Source organism: Ranitomeya variabilis, chromosome 4 (genome assembly GCF_051348905.1).
Source record: "Ranitomeya variabilis isolate aRanVar5 chromosome 4, aRanVar5.hap1, whole genome shotgun sequence".
NCBI classification, from domain to species: domain Eukaryota; kingdom Metazoa; phylum Chordata; class Amphibia; order Anura; family Dendrobatidae; genus Ranitomeya; species Ranitomeya variabilis.
Window position 1 is genome coordinate 516,224,504 of NC_135235.1, and position 17,808 is coordinate 516,242,311.

General features: G+C 42.1%; 1 protein-coding gene across 1 annotated transcript; it reads right to left on the minus strand.

The window, feature by feature from the left end:
* Nucleotides 1-720: 720 nt before the first annotated feature.
* Nucleotides 721-13,871, minus strand: CNP (2'',3''-cyclic nucleotide 3'' phosphodiesterase). Its single transcript, XM_077252157.1, has 4 exons — nucleotides 13,750-13,871; nucleotides 10,676-11,351; nucleotides 9,238-9,368; nucleotides 721-5,644 (listed from the first exon to the last, which is right to left on the minus strand). The coding sequence occupies exons 1-4, from the start codon at nucleotides 13,849-13,851 to the stop codon at nucleotides 5,183-5,185; spliced, it is 1,371 nt and encodes a 456-aa protein (XP_077108272.1). The 5' UTR covers nucleotides 13,852-13,871; the 3' UTR covers nucleotides 721-5,182.
* Nucleotides 13,872-17,808: the final 3,937 nt, after the last annotated feature.

Here is a 17,808-nt window from a genome sequence, read left to right on the forward strand (position 1 = left end):
ATGTTATTCAATTGGGCTGTTCAGATGAGTATATTGTTTCTTCCATGTGAGAATCCTGGGAAACAGCATACAAACACCATTTACCTGCACATTACCCCTATATCTGCAGGTAGTTAGTATTTTTTTTGGAGGGGACCAATTCTCTTAAAACAACCAAGCATTTTCTTTGTTGAGTGGCCCATTTTATCCACCCAATATTCAGTACCTGTCAATCTTGTAATCTGCATATCGTTGTTTCTCTCCCCTTGGTGTGGGGTGGAGGAAGGGGTATGATAGATATGAGACTGGAAAATAGTTTCTCTCCATGTCATGTAGCCTGATTTAGTGTCGGTGACAGGCAGCTGTACAATCCACCATAGCTCCATAGAGAGCGGTACTTTCCATCGACTCAAAAGCTTTTAGTTTATTTCTCACAAATGGCTGCACATTATTTCACTTCTGCTAAACACCAATATATCAAGATTGTAAAAGGTTTCTTACTATTCTAAGTGCCAGGTTTTGTTCTTCTTTTGTAAAATTGACATTGTCCACCATTCTGTAAGAATCTAGAGAGGTCCAAAGTTTCATCAATGATGTTGGCTGATTTCTGCTTCTTCTAACGTTCTTGCAAGTTTTGAGTTTAGTGAGTTTTGCCTGAGAAGTTGCTCTTCCTCCAATATTTCAATATGAATTGTTGTTTATATCCCTTTGGTGCCCAGAATTTCATCACACACAATACAATTTATTTTTATTTTTTATTAAACAATTTGGTAATATTGAGAAGACATGTTTAATTTACATTTCTTTTGTTTCTGACAAACATTTATTATTAACAGTTAAACAGTCGTAAGTCAGAAAGTAAACAACAAGTTAAAAGGGAACCTGTCACTAGTGTTTCTGGGCGCAAACCAATATCCCACTGTTCTAGTGCTTGCTCCTTTCTAAACCTGGCCATTTTATAATCTAAAAGCTTACTATGCGAGAAGTTCTACAATAGTGTGCCCTTTGCATATATAGCTCCTCGAGTCATCATGGCGGTATTGTGGTGATGAAGGAGGCGGTGTCCTTGCTGTCATTGTCCATTCTGCCTTTTTCGACACAGTGACTGCACCACACCAATACCGTCAAGATGATTCTTGATGAGCGGTTTACATAAAAAGTACAATGTGTTGCAATTTCTTTTAATACAGGTTTGATCAAGCATTATAACATTATAGCTCTCTGAAAATCCAATCACAGGTACCCTTTAAGACAAAAGAACGCAAAAACAATACAAGCATAGAGGATTGAAACAAATCTATTAGTCCTACAAAATCTCCACAATATCTGTTTGTGGTTAAGAAAAATAGGTTCATTTAATGTATAGATGTGTTTTACTCCGATGGGATAATACCAGTTTTGGAGTGCCACCAATGGCAGTCAGTCAGACATTAAATATCTGTCTACTGAACAAGCTCATTATTTCCCAAGTCTCTCCTACATGTTCCCTTAAAGAGGAGAGCGCAATAAGGCTACTTTCACACTAACTGATCCTGGAAATGTGCTTGCAGGATGTGTTTTTTTTCCCATACACTCGTATTAGCGACGGATTGCCACACGTCACATCCCTCGTGCGACGGTTGCGTCGTGTTTTGGCGGACCGTCGGCACAAAAAAGTTCCATGTAACTTTTTTTTGTGCGTCGTGTCCGCCATTGCCGACCGCGCATGCGTGGCCGGAACTTAGCCCCCCTCCTCCCCGGACATTACAATGGGGCAGCGGATGCGTTGTAAAACTGCATCCGCTGCCCCCGTTGTGCTTTTTTTTTTTCCACAGCATGCGTCGGTGCGGCGGTACGTCGGCACAACGCATTGCGTCGTACGACGCTAGTGTGAAAGTAGCCAAATCCATTGCCAGACAACTCCAATTACCTATCTCCTGTCAGAACAAGGGATCGGGTATGTAAAAGATTAAAGGACCGCTTAAGCCATTTTTGATTACCCCCTCCATTATCAACCAGGAATGTGTGTGTAATTAAATACTTATCAATCGCTGTTTTCTGCCGTTTCCAGCGCTGCTCCATTCCTCCCCTGCAGCTCTCACTATGGACCATCAGTTCATGTCTTAGGCCATGTTCTGTATTTATCACCCACTGCTGGATTTGGCTTACAAATACTGAAGTGGTGACGTGTTTCGATTATACTCTTCCTCTGATTGTTCCTCTCCTGGTTTTGTCTTCCAAATACTGAGGTGAAATACTGACCGTGTGAATGTGGCCTAAGTGTGAGCCTAGTAGATCCTTATTCTAAGTCTCACAGACTCAGGCCGGGGTCACACTTGCGAGTGTGATGCGAGAAACTCGCATGAGTCTCTCGCATCAGTACCTGGCACTGCTGCCGACACTTGGGAACAGAGTGTGCGGCTACATGTATTTCTATGCAGCTGAACGCTCCGGTCCCGAGTGCCGGTGGCAGTGCCGGGTATTAATGCGAGTTTCTCACATCACACTCACAAGTGTGACCCCGGCCTTACATTGCGAAAGTAGCTTTAAGCCTACAAAGAAGATGCTGGTCACATGATCAAGGAGAGGACTGGAGCTGGGCTGGGAACGGCAGAAGACAGCAAATAGTAAGTATTTTAATGCACTCATTATGCTCACATTACTGATTGCTAACAAAAAACTAAAGGAGTGGTCCTTTACCTTGCCTGATGATTCTTTCCCCTTATATTTGTAGTCAGGAGAGTTTTCGGGGGCCAAATACACATTAGATGGTGGGGGAGGGGTTGGCCAAGCTTGTTCTTGTGTATATGGGCCCTTTTAGTTTATAAAAGGAAGAATGATCCATTAGTGAGCGAAGCTGGTCTCCTGTGAATAAACTGCATCTATTGCCCCATAACATTTTTCTTTTCACTACACCTAAAATAAGCTGCCTGCCCAACTGCGTCTGACATGGGCACATTATAAATAGTCATGTCCAAGTTAATGTATAAGTTTAGGGTAAGTACTTGAACGCTGTGAAACCTTCCTCCCTGGCATTTACATTGCTCACATTCCGATTCTGGAATAGAAGGCAGGAACATGTAGGCGCTCCACAACCCTCCTCCACATTGTGCACAGATGATTGCTAACTAGATCATACTGTTTTATCTGAAAAATTGTTTACATTTTCATTGCAGTGATCGATGGAAATATCTTTTTGCATTGTTTTTTTTCTAAGGCACAAAAATGAAGAGGTGGCAATTTTTAGAAGTAAATTAATAAGTTTGTAATAAATCAGTAGCACACAAAGCAAAAAAGTAATAATAGAATTAAAAAAAAATAGCAAAAGATTATTTGTTGTCTGGTTTGGAAACCAGTCTTCCCTACAAAAAGTAATGCAAAACTTTCCAGCCCCATGGGCTTTATAATGGACGGACCGCCAGAAATAGCTTGTAAGACTTTATAAATAGTGAGAAACTACTAACATGACCACTGAAATTATATACCATATATGAGCTGATAATCATCAGGCTATAATCAGATGGATGATTTTTTGAGGAGTTCAAAACCAAGGGTTTTTTATGCTAAGGCTACTGTACGAAAGATCCTTTTTGGGAGGGAGTTTATATTTTCCTGAAACGGTCTTTTTTTATCTTCGTGACCTCTGTAGACCTTATTATTTTAAGAGTAATTTTAAGGCTCTAATACAACTTATGAGGTTCTAAAAACATTTTACTTCTGGTCATGAAGCAGTGTCTAGTTATGAAAGTTAAAGAATACAAAATAGGTACATCGGGCTAAGCCGTGATGAAAACGCTTCCAGAACTCAATTGTGCAGTGAACACAGGACATTCAGTAACAAGTAGAAGAACGTCATTTCCATCACCCGACATCCCTATAGAATGAGATGGGACAATGTACAACAGTTCCAACAACCTCCACTCCTTTCATGCAACCAAATAAAGACCCAGGAGGGTCAAAACTCTGGAGACCCAATTGGTCCCTTGCATCAATTCCAGAATGTGTACTGAACCTTCTTAATTTGTTAAGATTATTTGAGGTGTGGGGGGGAGAATAGTTCCCTGGTCTCATAGCACCTCCTCCAGACTAATATTCTAAAGAACTGGAGCGCATAGAACATTTAAGTCCATACTTTGGGCTGTCCTAATGTGTATGACCAGATATAACAGGGAGCTAAAAAGAACTTCTACCCTGAAGTCGGTACCTCTAATTTGTGAAACAAGTTTTTGGCCCATGGTAGAGACGGAAGTGGTAGCCACACACCTCAGAAGTTGCCCACGAGAGCAAAAATAATCAATATTATGTGCGTACCATCACTAGTATACTAGGATGTAGATTTCTAATACAATTTTGGCTTCAGATTTCTACCTTTACTATCCAAACGATCAAGACCGTCCACCAGAAAAAAACCAAACACGACAATATAATGCTGTAAGCAACCAAGATATTTAACTTGGTACTACTACTGATCTCAATGCGGCCATTTATAACAACTCTAACATTACATACTTAAAACCAATTTTCATTTGCAAAAATATATACCATCCAAAACTCAATAATAGTAGAAAAAAAGGGGGCAAATTACCAAGATCTTTCCTATTACACATTTCACACTTGCTACCATTCTGAAGCCTCCTGATTCATTGTGGTATCATTTTGTTTCCACTTGACTGAAGGTGAGGGTCTAAAACAAGTCTGTGGAGCATGAAGAAGCAGTGTATTATATAGCAAATAAAACTTTCCTTACTACTTGAGTACTACAAGTGAAGACAAGAAGCCATGTGCCTACTAGACAATCTAGTCACTAAAGGGACCGGAGGCATTACTTGGAGCTCATGATGTCGATGCGTAGTCTCCAACAGGGCCCGAAACTATCACAGGTCATAAATAGCAATAGCCTTTTCATATGGGTTAAAGGGACCTTTCGGACCCCCCTAGGCTCCAGGGTCCAGGTGTGATTGCAACCCCTGCACCTACTATAGTTACGCCCCTGAAAGGGACTTAATACTACATAACCTATGTGTAAAGCAGTTACTGCTGTTAGGTTTTACATACTATATGAGAAAGAAAGTCCAAAAACACAATTTACGGTGAATTGTGCCATCATTTCAATTTTCACAAGATGGAGTATTTAGATACAGGTTAGAAAAATAAGTGCTACTTCAAAAAGTTACAAAGAAAAAAAGAAAAAAAAAGTTTGGGCCAACTATTTTGTTGTCATCACTCACATAATTTGACATTGATTTAACATACCCTTTTTGCTGCCCCGTAAAGGGACGTTAACACCAGGCTTCCCATAGTAACCTGAGTAGATGGATTTCACTTCAATCTTTCTAGACAGGTTCAGCATCCACATAGCATTATCACAGTAAGAGACTTTACCAGCGACCAGTCCGGTCAGCTCCCCCAAATTTTCCCCATCTCTCCCTGATTGCTGCAATTTGACAAACTCCAAAAGGTCAATACCAGTTTGAACATCCTGCACCTCCGCTGCGGTGCCCAGGGTGATATGGGCACGGCTTCCCCTAGGTAAGTTATCCCTGGGCATCACTTCTTTCTCAGCATCTAGAGGCCATACCAGCAGCTGGTCTGCTGTGAGTTCTACTTGTGCTCCAACTGTTCTGGGGGTGGCGAATAAAGCGGAGATGTGCAGAGTGTAGCCCTTGGAGTAAGCCTTCTTCACGGCCTGTAAAGACAATGTAGGACACATCACACTTAGTTGTATCACTGGCACAATATCAGGATTAAATATTTTAAGTTCTTGAATGAACCAGAAAACAATTCCTGAATAGGAGAAAGGCTGAGCATCTCCAACCAGGACTGATGGGTAACCAAGGTGTTTAAAAAGTTGCCAAACCACAGGAACTGCAGTGATGACATCACATCCAAAAGTCACATTGCGGCTGCAGCCTATCACTGGCCCAGCAGTCATGTCATGAGGCCACGAGGTCATGGCTGCAGAAGCCAAATCATGGGAGCAGAGGCGATGATTAAAAAGGTAATCAGCCAGCAGCTACACCCTTTGCACATATGTCAATTTTATAGGTGAATAAGTCACTGCCTTTGGCAACTGGAGCCCAATGTGCGGGATTCCAATACAGCAGCAACTGCCGTCAGGAGACTATTGGAGGCCTCCAAACACATTACATCTTTGGTCATTCCAACAAAATCGCCAGCTTTGGCAAATATTGATCTAGTGTATAACACTAACATAAAGTGAACCAGGCAGCATGTATCACGCACTTGTTGTATGATCTCAGCCAGGTATGTTTGACTCTGAAACGATGTGGCGCTTTAAAGAAAAATGTACTTTAGAAGCTGTCAGGAGCCGAGCCGCACAGGAAACTAGTCAGACAGTCGGGTCCCTACGCAAGTGTATAGGGAGAGACCTATCACTCCAGGGTAGCTGGTGGGAGGGATCCGCCTGCCTGACTAGCCTCCCAAGCAGCTAGGTCTCCTGTGGCTTTTTAAGTATGTTTTTCTCTGATTTGTCGCAAAGTTTCAGAGTCACACATACTTGACTGAGATCACACAGCCTGATACATGCTGCTCATGGATCAGGCAGCATGTATCAGCTGTCAAGTTCCCTTTAAAGAGTAACCTTCATTTCATAAATCAGCAGAAAACATAAAAAGAAGCAACTTTGTAATATATCTTATCAGAAAAATCTGCTTCTGGATTGATCATTCGTTCAATTCATGGGTAGAATTTGTAAAATCTGTATTCAGTAAAGACAGATTTTCACAGAACAGATAGAATGTTAACAGCACCAAGTATCATCATATATGAGGGGGAAATGCTAGAGACAGACAATCCACTGCAAGTTCTCCTGAAAGGACAGTGAGAACTTTATTAGCACCAATTGTCATCTCTAATCACAGTAATGGGAAAGTCTGTATTCACTGAAGATGGATTACCGTATATCTGAAAATTAAGAATTTTGAGAACGAAAAGATCAGTCCAAGAGGAGAAAGAAGCAGATTTCCCTAATAAGAATTATTACAATAGATTCTTAGTTTCACAAGTACTACTGAGTTATGAAAAAAAATTAAAACAATAATTACGCTTTAGAACTTTCAACAAACATCAGATACAGGTGCTTCTAATAAAATTAGAATATCATCAAAAAGTTAATTTATTTCAGTTCTTCAATACAAAAAGTGAAACTCATTATATAGTCATTACAAACAGAGTGATCTATTTCAAGTGGTTATTTCTGTTAATGTTGATGATTATGGCTTACAACCAATGAAAACCCAAAAGTCATTATCTCAGTAAATTATAATACCAGATTGAAAAATGATTATAAAATCCGAAATGTTGGCCTACTGACATGTATGTTCAGTAAATGCCCTGAATACTTGGTCGGGCTCCTTTTGCATCATTTACTGCATCAGTGCGGCGTGGCATGGAGGCGATCAGCCTGTGGCACTGCTGAGGTGTTATGGAAGCCCAGGTTGCTTTGATAGCAGCCTTCAGCTCATTTGCGTTGTTGGGTCTGGTGTCTCATCTTCTTCTTTACAATACACCATAGATTCTCTATGGGGTTAAGGTCAGGCGAGTTTGCTGGCCAATCAAGCACAGTGATACTGTTGTTTGTAAACCAGGTATTGGTACTTTGGCAGTGTGGACAGGTGACAAGTCCTGCTGGAGAATGAAATTTCCATCTCCAAAAAGCTTGTCGCCAGAGGAAAGCATCAAGTGCTCTAAAAAAACCTGGTAGACGGCTGCGCTGACTTTGGTTTTGATGAAACACAGTGGACCTACACCAGCAGATGACATGGCGCCCCAAACCATCACTGATTGTGGAAATTTCACATTAGACCTCATGTAGCTTGGATTGTGGCCTCTCTACTCTTCCTCCAGACTCTGGGACCTTGATTTCCAAATGAAATGCAAAATTTACTTTCCCTAGAGTGTGTCAATGACTGCCTTCTGGACATCTGTCAAGTCAGAAGTCTCCCCATGATTGTGGAGCCTACTGAAACAGACTAAAGGTACCTTCACACTGAGCAACTTTCCAACGAGAACGACAGCGATCCGTGACGTTGCAGCGTCCTGGATAGCGATCTCGTTGTGTTTGACACGCTGCAGCGATCTGGATCCCGCTGTGATATCGCTGGTCGGAGCTAGAAGTCCAGAACTTTATTTCGTCGCTGATCACCCGCTGGATCGGCGTGTGTGACGCCGATCCAGCGATGTGTTTAACCAGGGTAAACATCGGGTTACTAAGTGCAGGGCCGCGCTTAGTAACCCGATATTTACCCTGGTTACCATTGTAAAAGTAAAAAAAAAAAAAAAAAACACTACATACTCACATTCTGATGTCTGTCACGTCCCCCACAGGACTGTGTCAGCGCCGGCCGTAAAGCAGAGCACAGCGGTGACGTCACCGCTGTTACTGCCGGCGCTGACACATTCAGTGCAGGAAGCTCTCGGCAGCAGCGCAGCATTAGCAAGCGCTCCTGCCGAAAGCAGTTTTAACCCTGTGGACGACGGCGGGGGACGTGACAGACATCAGAATGTGAGTATGTAGTATTTTTTTTTTTACTTTTACAGTGGTAACCAGGGTAAATATCGGGTTACTAAGCGCGGCCCTGCGCTTAGTAACCCGATGTTTACCCTGGTTACCCGGGTGCTGCAGGGGGACATCGGCATAGTTGAAGACAGTTTCAATGATGCCGAAGTCGTTCCCCTGATCGTTGGTCGCTGGAGAGAGCTGTCTGTGTGACAGCTCCCCAGCGACCACACAACGACTTACCAACGATCACGGCCAGGTCGTATCGCTGGTCGTGATCGTTGGTAAGTCGTTTAGTGTAACGGTACCTTAATGGACTTGTTTAAACACTTAGGAAGCCTTTTCAGGTGTTTTTTGTTAATTATTCTAATTTACTGAGATAATGACTTTAGAGTTTTCATTTGCTGTAAACCATAATCATCAACATTAACAAAAATAAACACTTGACATAAAGTCATTGCAGACAGAGTGATCTATCTAATACACGAGTTTCACTTTTTGTATTGAAGAACTGAAACAAATTAACTTTTTGATGATATTCTAATTTTGTGAGAAGCACCTGTAGTTGTCAAACAGTAATATTCCTGATTCCTGCATTCTAAAACCAGTTTTTATTTAAAAAAATATTTAAAAAAAAATAGTTGTATAAGTTTGAGCTAATGACTTTTCATGAAAATCAGCAGCATTTCACCGTTTACCTTGAAACTGAAAATTTTTGCATAGGAGTGCTGATATCTCTGATGCAACCAATAACCACTCACCTCTTGTTGGGCATATTCTTCTGACCCCAAAGCCTTCCCATAATCACAGAATTTGGCAGTGCAGTGTAGAATGTTGGGAGATTTGGCAAAATGCTTCAGAAGATCCAATTTTTGCTTGTCTTCATAGCCAACTGGAAGAGAAAAAAAGTATCAAAAATAAGTATAAGTACAAAAACTAAATTAGATGTCTTCTACACTTCCTGGTGCTACCCCCTATTGCCTGCAAACTGTATGAGAAGCGGGCAGATGTAGAACCCGTCGAAGGTTATGTCTTTAGGATAAGATGGTTAAAATGTTACTGTTCACTAGGAGGGTCTCCATAACTCCCACTCTGCAATGGAGAATACTGTTGGCAAGGCCGTTTCTCCTAAGAATGGGACCCTCTTGTTCTTGAGTTCCTCACTGATTGGACTGTACAAAGTTCCATTCAAGTTTTATAGTTGTGCAAAAATGGAATGTGCAAGATGGACTCATCACCATGTGCTATAGGTTGTTATACAGTCTTATGTTCTTATTGAAGCTACAATATACACTATACGGCGTGCACTGACATTAAACATCTCCTGTATCTCCTGCCCAACCAGAAAGATTAGTTTTCATTACTGCTGTTGAGGAGGCAGGAAGGAACTCAACAATTAACCAGAGCACATTTCTACAAAAGATTAGTGGTTGTCTTTTCTAGAAACACATTCTCTCCAACTAACTAAAGGAAGACCGATTTCACAAACTTTTGGACTCATGAATTTCACTTTAGGGATCAGAAACAGACTTAGGCTACAATTCACCAAGACTGATATTTTGTCCCCTTGATAAATGGTGCGCAGGAGTAAGATCACATTCATTGAGAGACATGTGTAACTTTGGCAAATCATTCATCTGCCATGTTCCACTGTATGTTTCTGTCATAATTAACAATATTTTTTTTTTGGGGGGGGGGAGGCTTACATTTTGATGAATTTGTCAGTCGTGCTTGACCATGCCCCCTACCAACTAAGGACTTTCCAAAAAAGATGGTGAAGCTGGCTTAATATCATCAAAAATTGTAAACTTTGTAAGCGTCTACACGTTGCCAAAGAATTTGGTAAAACTGCTTGATGAATAAAGGTCTTAGTTTTCTAGATTGGAAACAAAATTAAGTACTCTTAAGCAGATAGAATACAACTAAAAAAAAGTACAAATAGCACAAATGTTAACTTGAGGTGATAAGTCTAAACAACTAAGACCATATTTTTCCAGCTATCTACTTTTACAGGAAAGATTGGGTCACCAGGCCAAGCCTCTTCACAGATATTAAATGCAATGTTGAAATATCTGGAATCATAGTCCAGATAATGAAGCAGTTACTACATCCCATCATGACTTGTTACTGCAACCAAACACACCAGAAGAAAAAACAACAACAGCCACCTCATTGCAACAGTATAAAAGTAACACATACATGCTGGCAGACGCTTCTTGAAGGCCTTAAGGTTTCCCAGCTGCTCCAAGAAATCATGGCTGGTCTTTCTCAGGAAATCCTCATCCCTCTTTGCAAGGAACCAACCAAAGTACAGAGGCAGGAGCTCCTTCTCCAGTGTGGGCCTCAGGTTCTTCAACTCCTCCAATGATAGCTTCCAATGGTTCCGGTCTTTTAGCTGAGCACAGTCCAGTCTCCATGGTGTCTTAGGTTCCAGGACAACTACGGCGAAATGATAGGTGTTGGCCATATCAAAGAGCTTTTCAAGTCGTTCCCGGTCATGGTGGGTGTCATCTAGGATGACCACACTAGCTTCACGTTTATCTAAGCAAGTTGACAGCTCATCATCCAGTTTAGAGTAATCTGCTGCGCCAGAGCTCCTCAACACTGGCTTGATTTCATATTGGTCAGCAGAGATCAGTCGAGAGGTGTCCTTGTATTTTTGTTCAATATCTCTTGCTAGGGTGGTCTTACCACTCCCGGGAAGACCCCTCAAAAGAACTAATATTTTGGAATCTCTAATTGTAGCCACGGTGTGGTCATCCACTAGAAGTGGGGGCTTCTGGCTGTCTGGATGATCTTTAGAGGCTTGTGAGGACATCCTGTGGTGGAGAACCTTGGCTGTTTCTGGTATAAACCTATTCAAAATGGATCCAACCTAATGAGAATGATATAAGATGTGTTATTAGTCTACAGTACAGTACATATTTCTAATCTGACTAAACACATTTTTAGCTCTCGACTACTATATGAATATTATCTTGTATTCTTTTTGGGAGGCAGAGGAATGTTATCAGTTCTGTTTAGTAAAGTGGCCATTGTTCAGCCCAATAACCCAACCGGTAGCTTCCCCCTATAAACAAAACATGAGTGTAGTATGTAAGCCCGGCACACAATGGTCAATACCATTCACTGCTACCCACTGACATCTCCACATAGACCAACAGGCTGCTCATTGTCGGGAGAATTAACACTTTATCTTCTTGTTGAGAAGATGGGAAAGAACCCAAGTCTACAGACTCATCCCAAAATTATAACTAAAAAACAACAATAACCTGGACTTTCCCCCAAATTAAATCCTTCGTCATATCACATTATGCAGCAGATATACAATAAAATAAATCCTCAACCCTAATATTCCCCAGGGTGGAAAGTAAGTGATTACCTTGATGTATATTGTCTATCTAACCCCAATATGTAAGATTAAAGGAAATAAGATTGTGAGGCCCACTGGCTCCAGGACAGATGGCACCATATAATACTTTATATCATTGCAATAAAACAATGGATTATACAGAATTTGCCTCCTGTACATAAGATTGGCCAGTCTGCAGCTAATACACAGTTGGTGCAGGAGGAAACACCATCTGGCAGTCTTCTAATACAACACAAATAGGGCATTTACCACCCCAGAACTCTAAATATAGTCATCCAGGCATACACAGACCCAGGGGCATGTGCCAGTCTTTTCCTAATACACAGACACCGGGGCATGTGCCAGCCTTCTCCTAATACACAGACACCGGGGCATGTGCCAGTCTTCTCCTAATAAACAGACATCGGGGCATGTGCCAGCCTTCTCCTAATACACAGACACCGGGGCATGTGCCAGTCTTCTAATAAACAGACATCGGGGCATGTGCCAGCCTTCTCCTAATACACAGACACCGTGGCATGTGCCAGCCTTCTCCTAATACACAGACACCGGGGCATGTGCCAGTCTTCTAATAAACAGACATCGGGGCATGTGCCAGCCTTCTCCTAATACACAGACACCGGGGCATGTGCCAGTCTTCTAATAAACAGACATCGGGGCATGTGCCAGCCTTCTCCTAATACACAGACATCTGGGCATGAGCCAGTCTTCTCCTAATACACAGATACCAGGGCATGTGCCAGCCTTCTCCTAATACACAGACACCGGGGCATGTGCCAGTCATCTCCTAATACACAGACACCGGGGCATGTGCCAGTCATCTCCTAATACACAGACACCGGGGCATGTGCCATTCATCTCCTAATACACAGACACCGGGGCATGTGCCAGTCATCTCCTAATACACAGACACCAGGGCATGTGCCAGTCTTCTCCTAATACACAGACACCGGGGCATGTGCCATTCATCTCCTAATACACAGACACCGGGGCATGTGCCAGTCTTCTCCTAATACACAAACACCGAGGCATGTACTAGTCTTCTCCTAATACACAGACACCGAGGCATGTGCCAGTCATCTCCTAATACACAGACACCAGGGCATGTGCCAGTCTTCTCCTAATACACAGACACCAGGGCATGTGCCAGTCCTCTCCTAATACACAGACACCAGGGCATGTGCCAGTCTTCTCCTAATACACAAACACCGAGGCATGTACTAGTCTTCTCCTAATACACAGACACCGAGGCATGTGCCAGTCTTCTCCTAATACACAGACACCAGGGCATGTGCCAGTCTTCTTCTAATACACAGACACCGGGGCATGTGCCAGTCATCTCCTAATACACAGACACCGGGGCATGTGCCAGTCTTCTCCTAATACACAGACACCAGGGCATGTGCCAGTCTTCTCCTAATACACAGATACCGGTCACATGCGAGTCCTCTCCTAATACACAGACACCGGGGCATGTGCCAGTCATCTCCTAATACACAGATACCAGGGCATGTGCCAGTCTTCTCCTAATACACAGACACCAGGGCATGTGCCAGTCTTCTCCTAATACACAGACACCAGGGCATGTGCCAGTCTTCTCCTAATACACAGACACCGGGGCATGTGCCAGTCTTCTCCTAATACAGACACGAGGCATGTGCCAGTCTTCTCCTAATACACAGACACCAAGGCATGTGCGAGTCATCAAATACACTAATGCAACCTCTGCCACCTTCCCATCAGACAGGCACCAGCTACCCCATTCATCCCTGCTGGTCGTCAGCCGCCGCTGCCGGACTCTTCCTCACACACGAAGCTTTCACTTTCTTATCGATATAACAAAAGCTGCTGCCAGCACTGGCCGAGCACCGGGCACCACACGGGGCAGAGAGCAACCTACCTTCCAGCAGGTGCCCCCTGTCAGCTGCCACAGGGTGTTGTGAAGTCCAAATGACTGGAATAGCAAGCGCGGGCCAGGGAAGAGCTGCCGGGAGGTGGCCATATCTGTCCTGCTCCTCCCTCCTGGATGGGCACTCCTCTCCTGCCACCATCCACGCCCCCTCCACAGCCCATACACTCACACTGGGCATTGTACTGGGCACACAATGTGCTGCTTATCATCTTCATACACTGCATCACCACAGCAGAGGCAGCGTGTGATACCAAGAGCGGCCATAGTGTTACATAACACATGCAGGAGAGACACATTAATATATACTGTGCATGCATACAGGTACAGAGAGAGAAAGAAAGGATAGAAGGCGAGATGGGTACATAAAAGACAGAGATAGATAGATAGATAGATAGATAGATAGATAGATAGATAGATAGATAGATAGATAGATGTGCTTCTAGCTAAATATCATCCAAAAAATGTACTGAATGACCTTTGGGTTTTCATTGGCTGTAAGCCATAATCATCAATTAACAGCAATAAGCACTAGAAATAGATCACTCTGTTTGTAATGATTCTATATAATACATGAGTTTCACTTTTTGCATTGAAGTGCTGTAATAAATAAACTTTTTGATGATATTCTAATTTTGTGAGAAGCACCTGTAGATAGATATATTAAAAGAAAATGGAACAGCACAACACTGTTAGCGGGTGCTCATGCGTCCCAGCAATTCATCCTATACTTGCCAGAAGTCTATGAAGGAAGGCAGCACTCCATAAGTATTGCAGGTGAAAAAGTGGATTTTATTCGGACCCACATGTCGTGGCGACGTTTCGGCTCAGTGAAATCATCACACAGACGGGTACATATAAGATTGATTTAACAATTATCAATTTATAACAATCTTTGTAAAAAAGTGCAATAAAATACAAAATTGTATCCATGGTGCAGTGGTAATAATCAACATACATCACTACAAAGTGCCAATGCTATAAAGTGCTGAGTGAACATATACAGTACTATCTACAGCACATTGATTAATCTTAATCGTTTAGTCGATACATCTGTGTAAAAAATTATTATATGATCTCACCGGATATGCATTGCTATATTCCACATGGAGGACACCGAGAACGCATTGTCCGGCGTCCCTGAGAGCTTACTGCGCGCCATAGATCTGTCACAAACAGCCAGCCAATCATAGCGTCTGTGTGGCATGATTCCTATCCGCGCATGCGCACTTCTATATCGCTATAAGGGTTAAAAGTTGACCAGAAATTTCTCATTTTTACAGCAAAATTTGCAAAACCATTTTTTTAGGGACCACATCACATTTGAAGTGACTTTGAGGGGCCTGTATGAAAAATAAAATACCCAAAAGTGACACTATTCTAAAAACTGCACCCCTCAAGGTACTCAAAACCACACTCAAGAAGTTTATTAACCCTTCAGGTGCTTCACAGGAATTTTTGGAATGTGGAAGGAAAAAATGAACATTTAACTTTTCTTTCACAAAAAATTCCTAGACTTAATTTGTTTTTTACTTTCGCAAGGGTAACAATAGAAAATTGACCATACAATTTGTTGTGCAATTTCTCCTGAGTATGCAGATACCCCATATGTGGGGAAGTCTACTGTTTGCTCACACAGCAGGGCTCGAAAGGGAAGGAGCGCAATTTAACTTTTTGAATGTAAAATTTGCTGGCATAATTAGTGGACGTCATGTCCCATTTGCAGAGCTCCTGATGTGCCTAAACAGTGAAAACTCCCACAAGTGACCCTATTTTGGAAACTAGACCCCTAAGGGTGCGTGTCCATGGTCCGGATTGCCGGCACTTTAGAAGGAGCGGAAAACCCGCTCCGCCCAAAGCGCCGCCCCCTTCTGTACGCGCGGTGATTCCAGATGTGTTCATTGCACACATCCGGAATCTCTGCACCCCATACATAGGAAAATAATAGCTTATAAGGCGGATCCGCATTTTATACACAGTCATAATGTCAAAGCCAAATACCCAAAAATGCAGAGGACAATGTGACCTATCAACACTGTTGTTCACAACACCACCATAAAAAAAAGATGATACTCCAGTCCCAATTTAATAAAAAAAATACAAAATTTTTATTATTTAAAATTTACAGACAAACGTGAGAGGGAATGAAAAACTGAACCATAACCCTAAAAAGTATGCTGTGCAAAAAGTAAGGGAGCACGTCTCCCTGGACATACACCACTAGATATATAATACTGGTAACTGGCCTCTCTCAATACCAATAAACATTCATCGCCATAGATGGAAAACCAGTCCTCTAAGGATCACCCATTACCACCATAGTCACATCTCAAAATAACCAAACTTAATTATTCATTAGTATTACCTTAGAGTAATGTGGTCAAGATGTCCAGGGAGCGTGCGCCCACCCCAACGTGCGTTTCGGTGAAGCACCTTCGTCAGGGGGCATGTGATACAATGACGTTGTGAGTTTAAAAGGACTGAGCCCAGAAATATGTCCAGGGAGACTTGCTCCCTTACTTTTTGCACAGCATGCTTTTTAGGATTATGGTTCAGTTTTTCATTCCCTCTCATGTTTGTCTGTAAATTTAAAATAATAAAAATTTTGTATTTTTTTATTAAATTGGACCTGGAGTATCATCTTTTTTTTATGGTGGTGTTGTGAACAACAGTGATGATAGGTCACATTGTCCTCTGCATTTACGGGTACTGTATTTGGCTTTGACATTATGACGGTGTATAAAATGCGGATACGCCTTATAAGCTATTATTTACTTTTAACTGTGTTTTGCACAGATTTTCTTATAGGCATGGACTTTAAGGCCAAGGAAATTGCTTGGCTATCACATATAGACCAAGTGTTTGGGAGTGAAGGTTCCACCTTACAGCAGACCAGTGATCGCAGATGGGATAATCAAGCACTGGATCTACAGAATATGGTAGTTAAAAGGACTAAATTATGGTGGAACTGTACCTTTTTGGATAAATATGCTGCTAAAAAAATGATACTGAGAGGATAACGAGTCCGGGCCATCCCTACATTCCCAGTGGAGGATGCTGGGCTTGTGGCGGGTTGGGAGGAGGCATGCAATATCTGTTCTAATGTCCTGATGAAATTGTTGAGTGACTATAATAGAGCAATAATTGCACAACTTGATATATCCATCAAAACAGCTGAAGACGATTTCAGGTTGGGTGGTACTCCAGAGAAAATGTCTATATTTAACAATCAGTTGGAGAAAACACTGGAGGGTGTTGTTAAGAAAATCCAGGAAAAGCAGGCAACAAAATTGAATAGAGATCGACGTGACTATGATAACAATAAAGTTTACTTGTGGAGAAAAATGAGACAGCAAGGGGAACAAATTAGACGTACACCCTCACAAACTTCCATATCTTCAATCAGTGACGTATCTGAAAGATCAGGGGCCCGTCTATGAGAACTAGGTTAGGTATGGCAACATGGAATCAGAGGCAACTCCCCTTCCACCCATATGGACGTCAGGAGGATTATTCATTTGAACATGTGACACAATAACAAGGTAATTAACCTTAGTTCACATGAGTTTACACCTACTGATTTAACACTTCTGGAGAAGGGTTTATCCTTTTCTCCGGCTGCACCCTTTGATGCCTTCTTGGCAGTAAAGCATCTCCATTTATTTGTGAGATCACTTGTGTTTAAGAAACATTTATTTGACGGTAATTTGGCTGCATTATTTCAAACAGAGGAGGAGCAAATAGCGTTGCGCACTTTGGAGGAACTTGCCATAGAAAATGACACTCCAGAAGGAGGTAGGATCCCGCCATCGATTCGGCTTAAATCTAAAAAATTTCCCCCCCTGGCTACTTGCCCTAATGTGGATTTGTTTGTTCAGATAGTGACAAAGGAATTTTTGCAGATTACCCATGACATCTATAAAGATAATCTTACTGTGGGGGAAAGGGAGCGTCTGCATGTCCTTCGGAATCTATCTGATGTGGTATTTAAACTGGCAGACAAGGGGGGCAATGTAGTGATATGGCTGAAAAATCTATATGAGAAGGAGG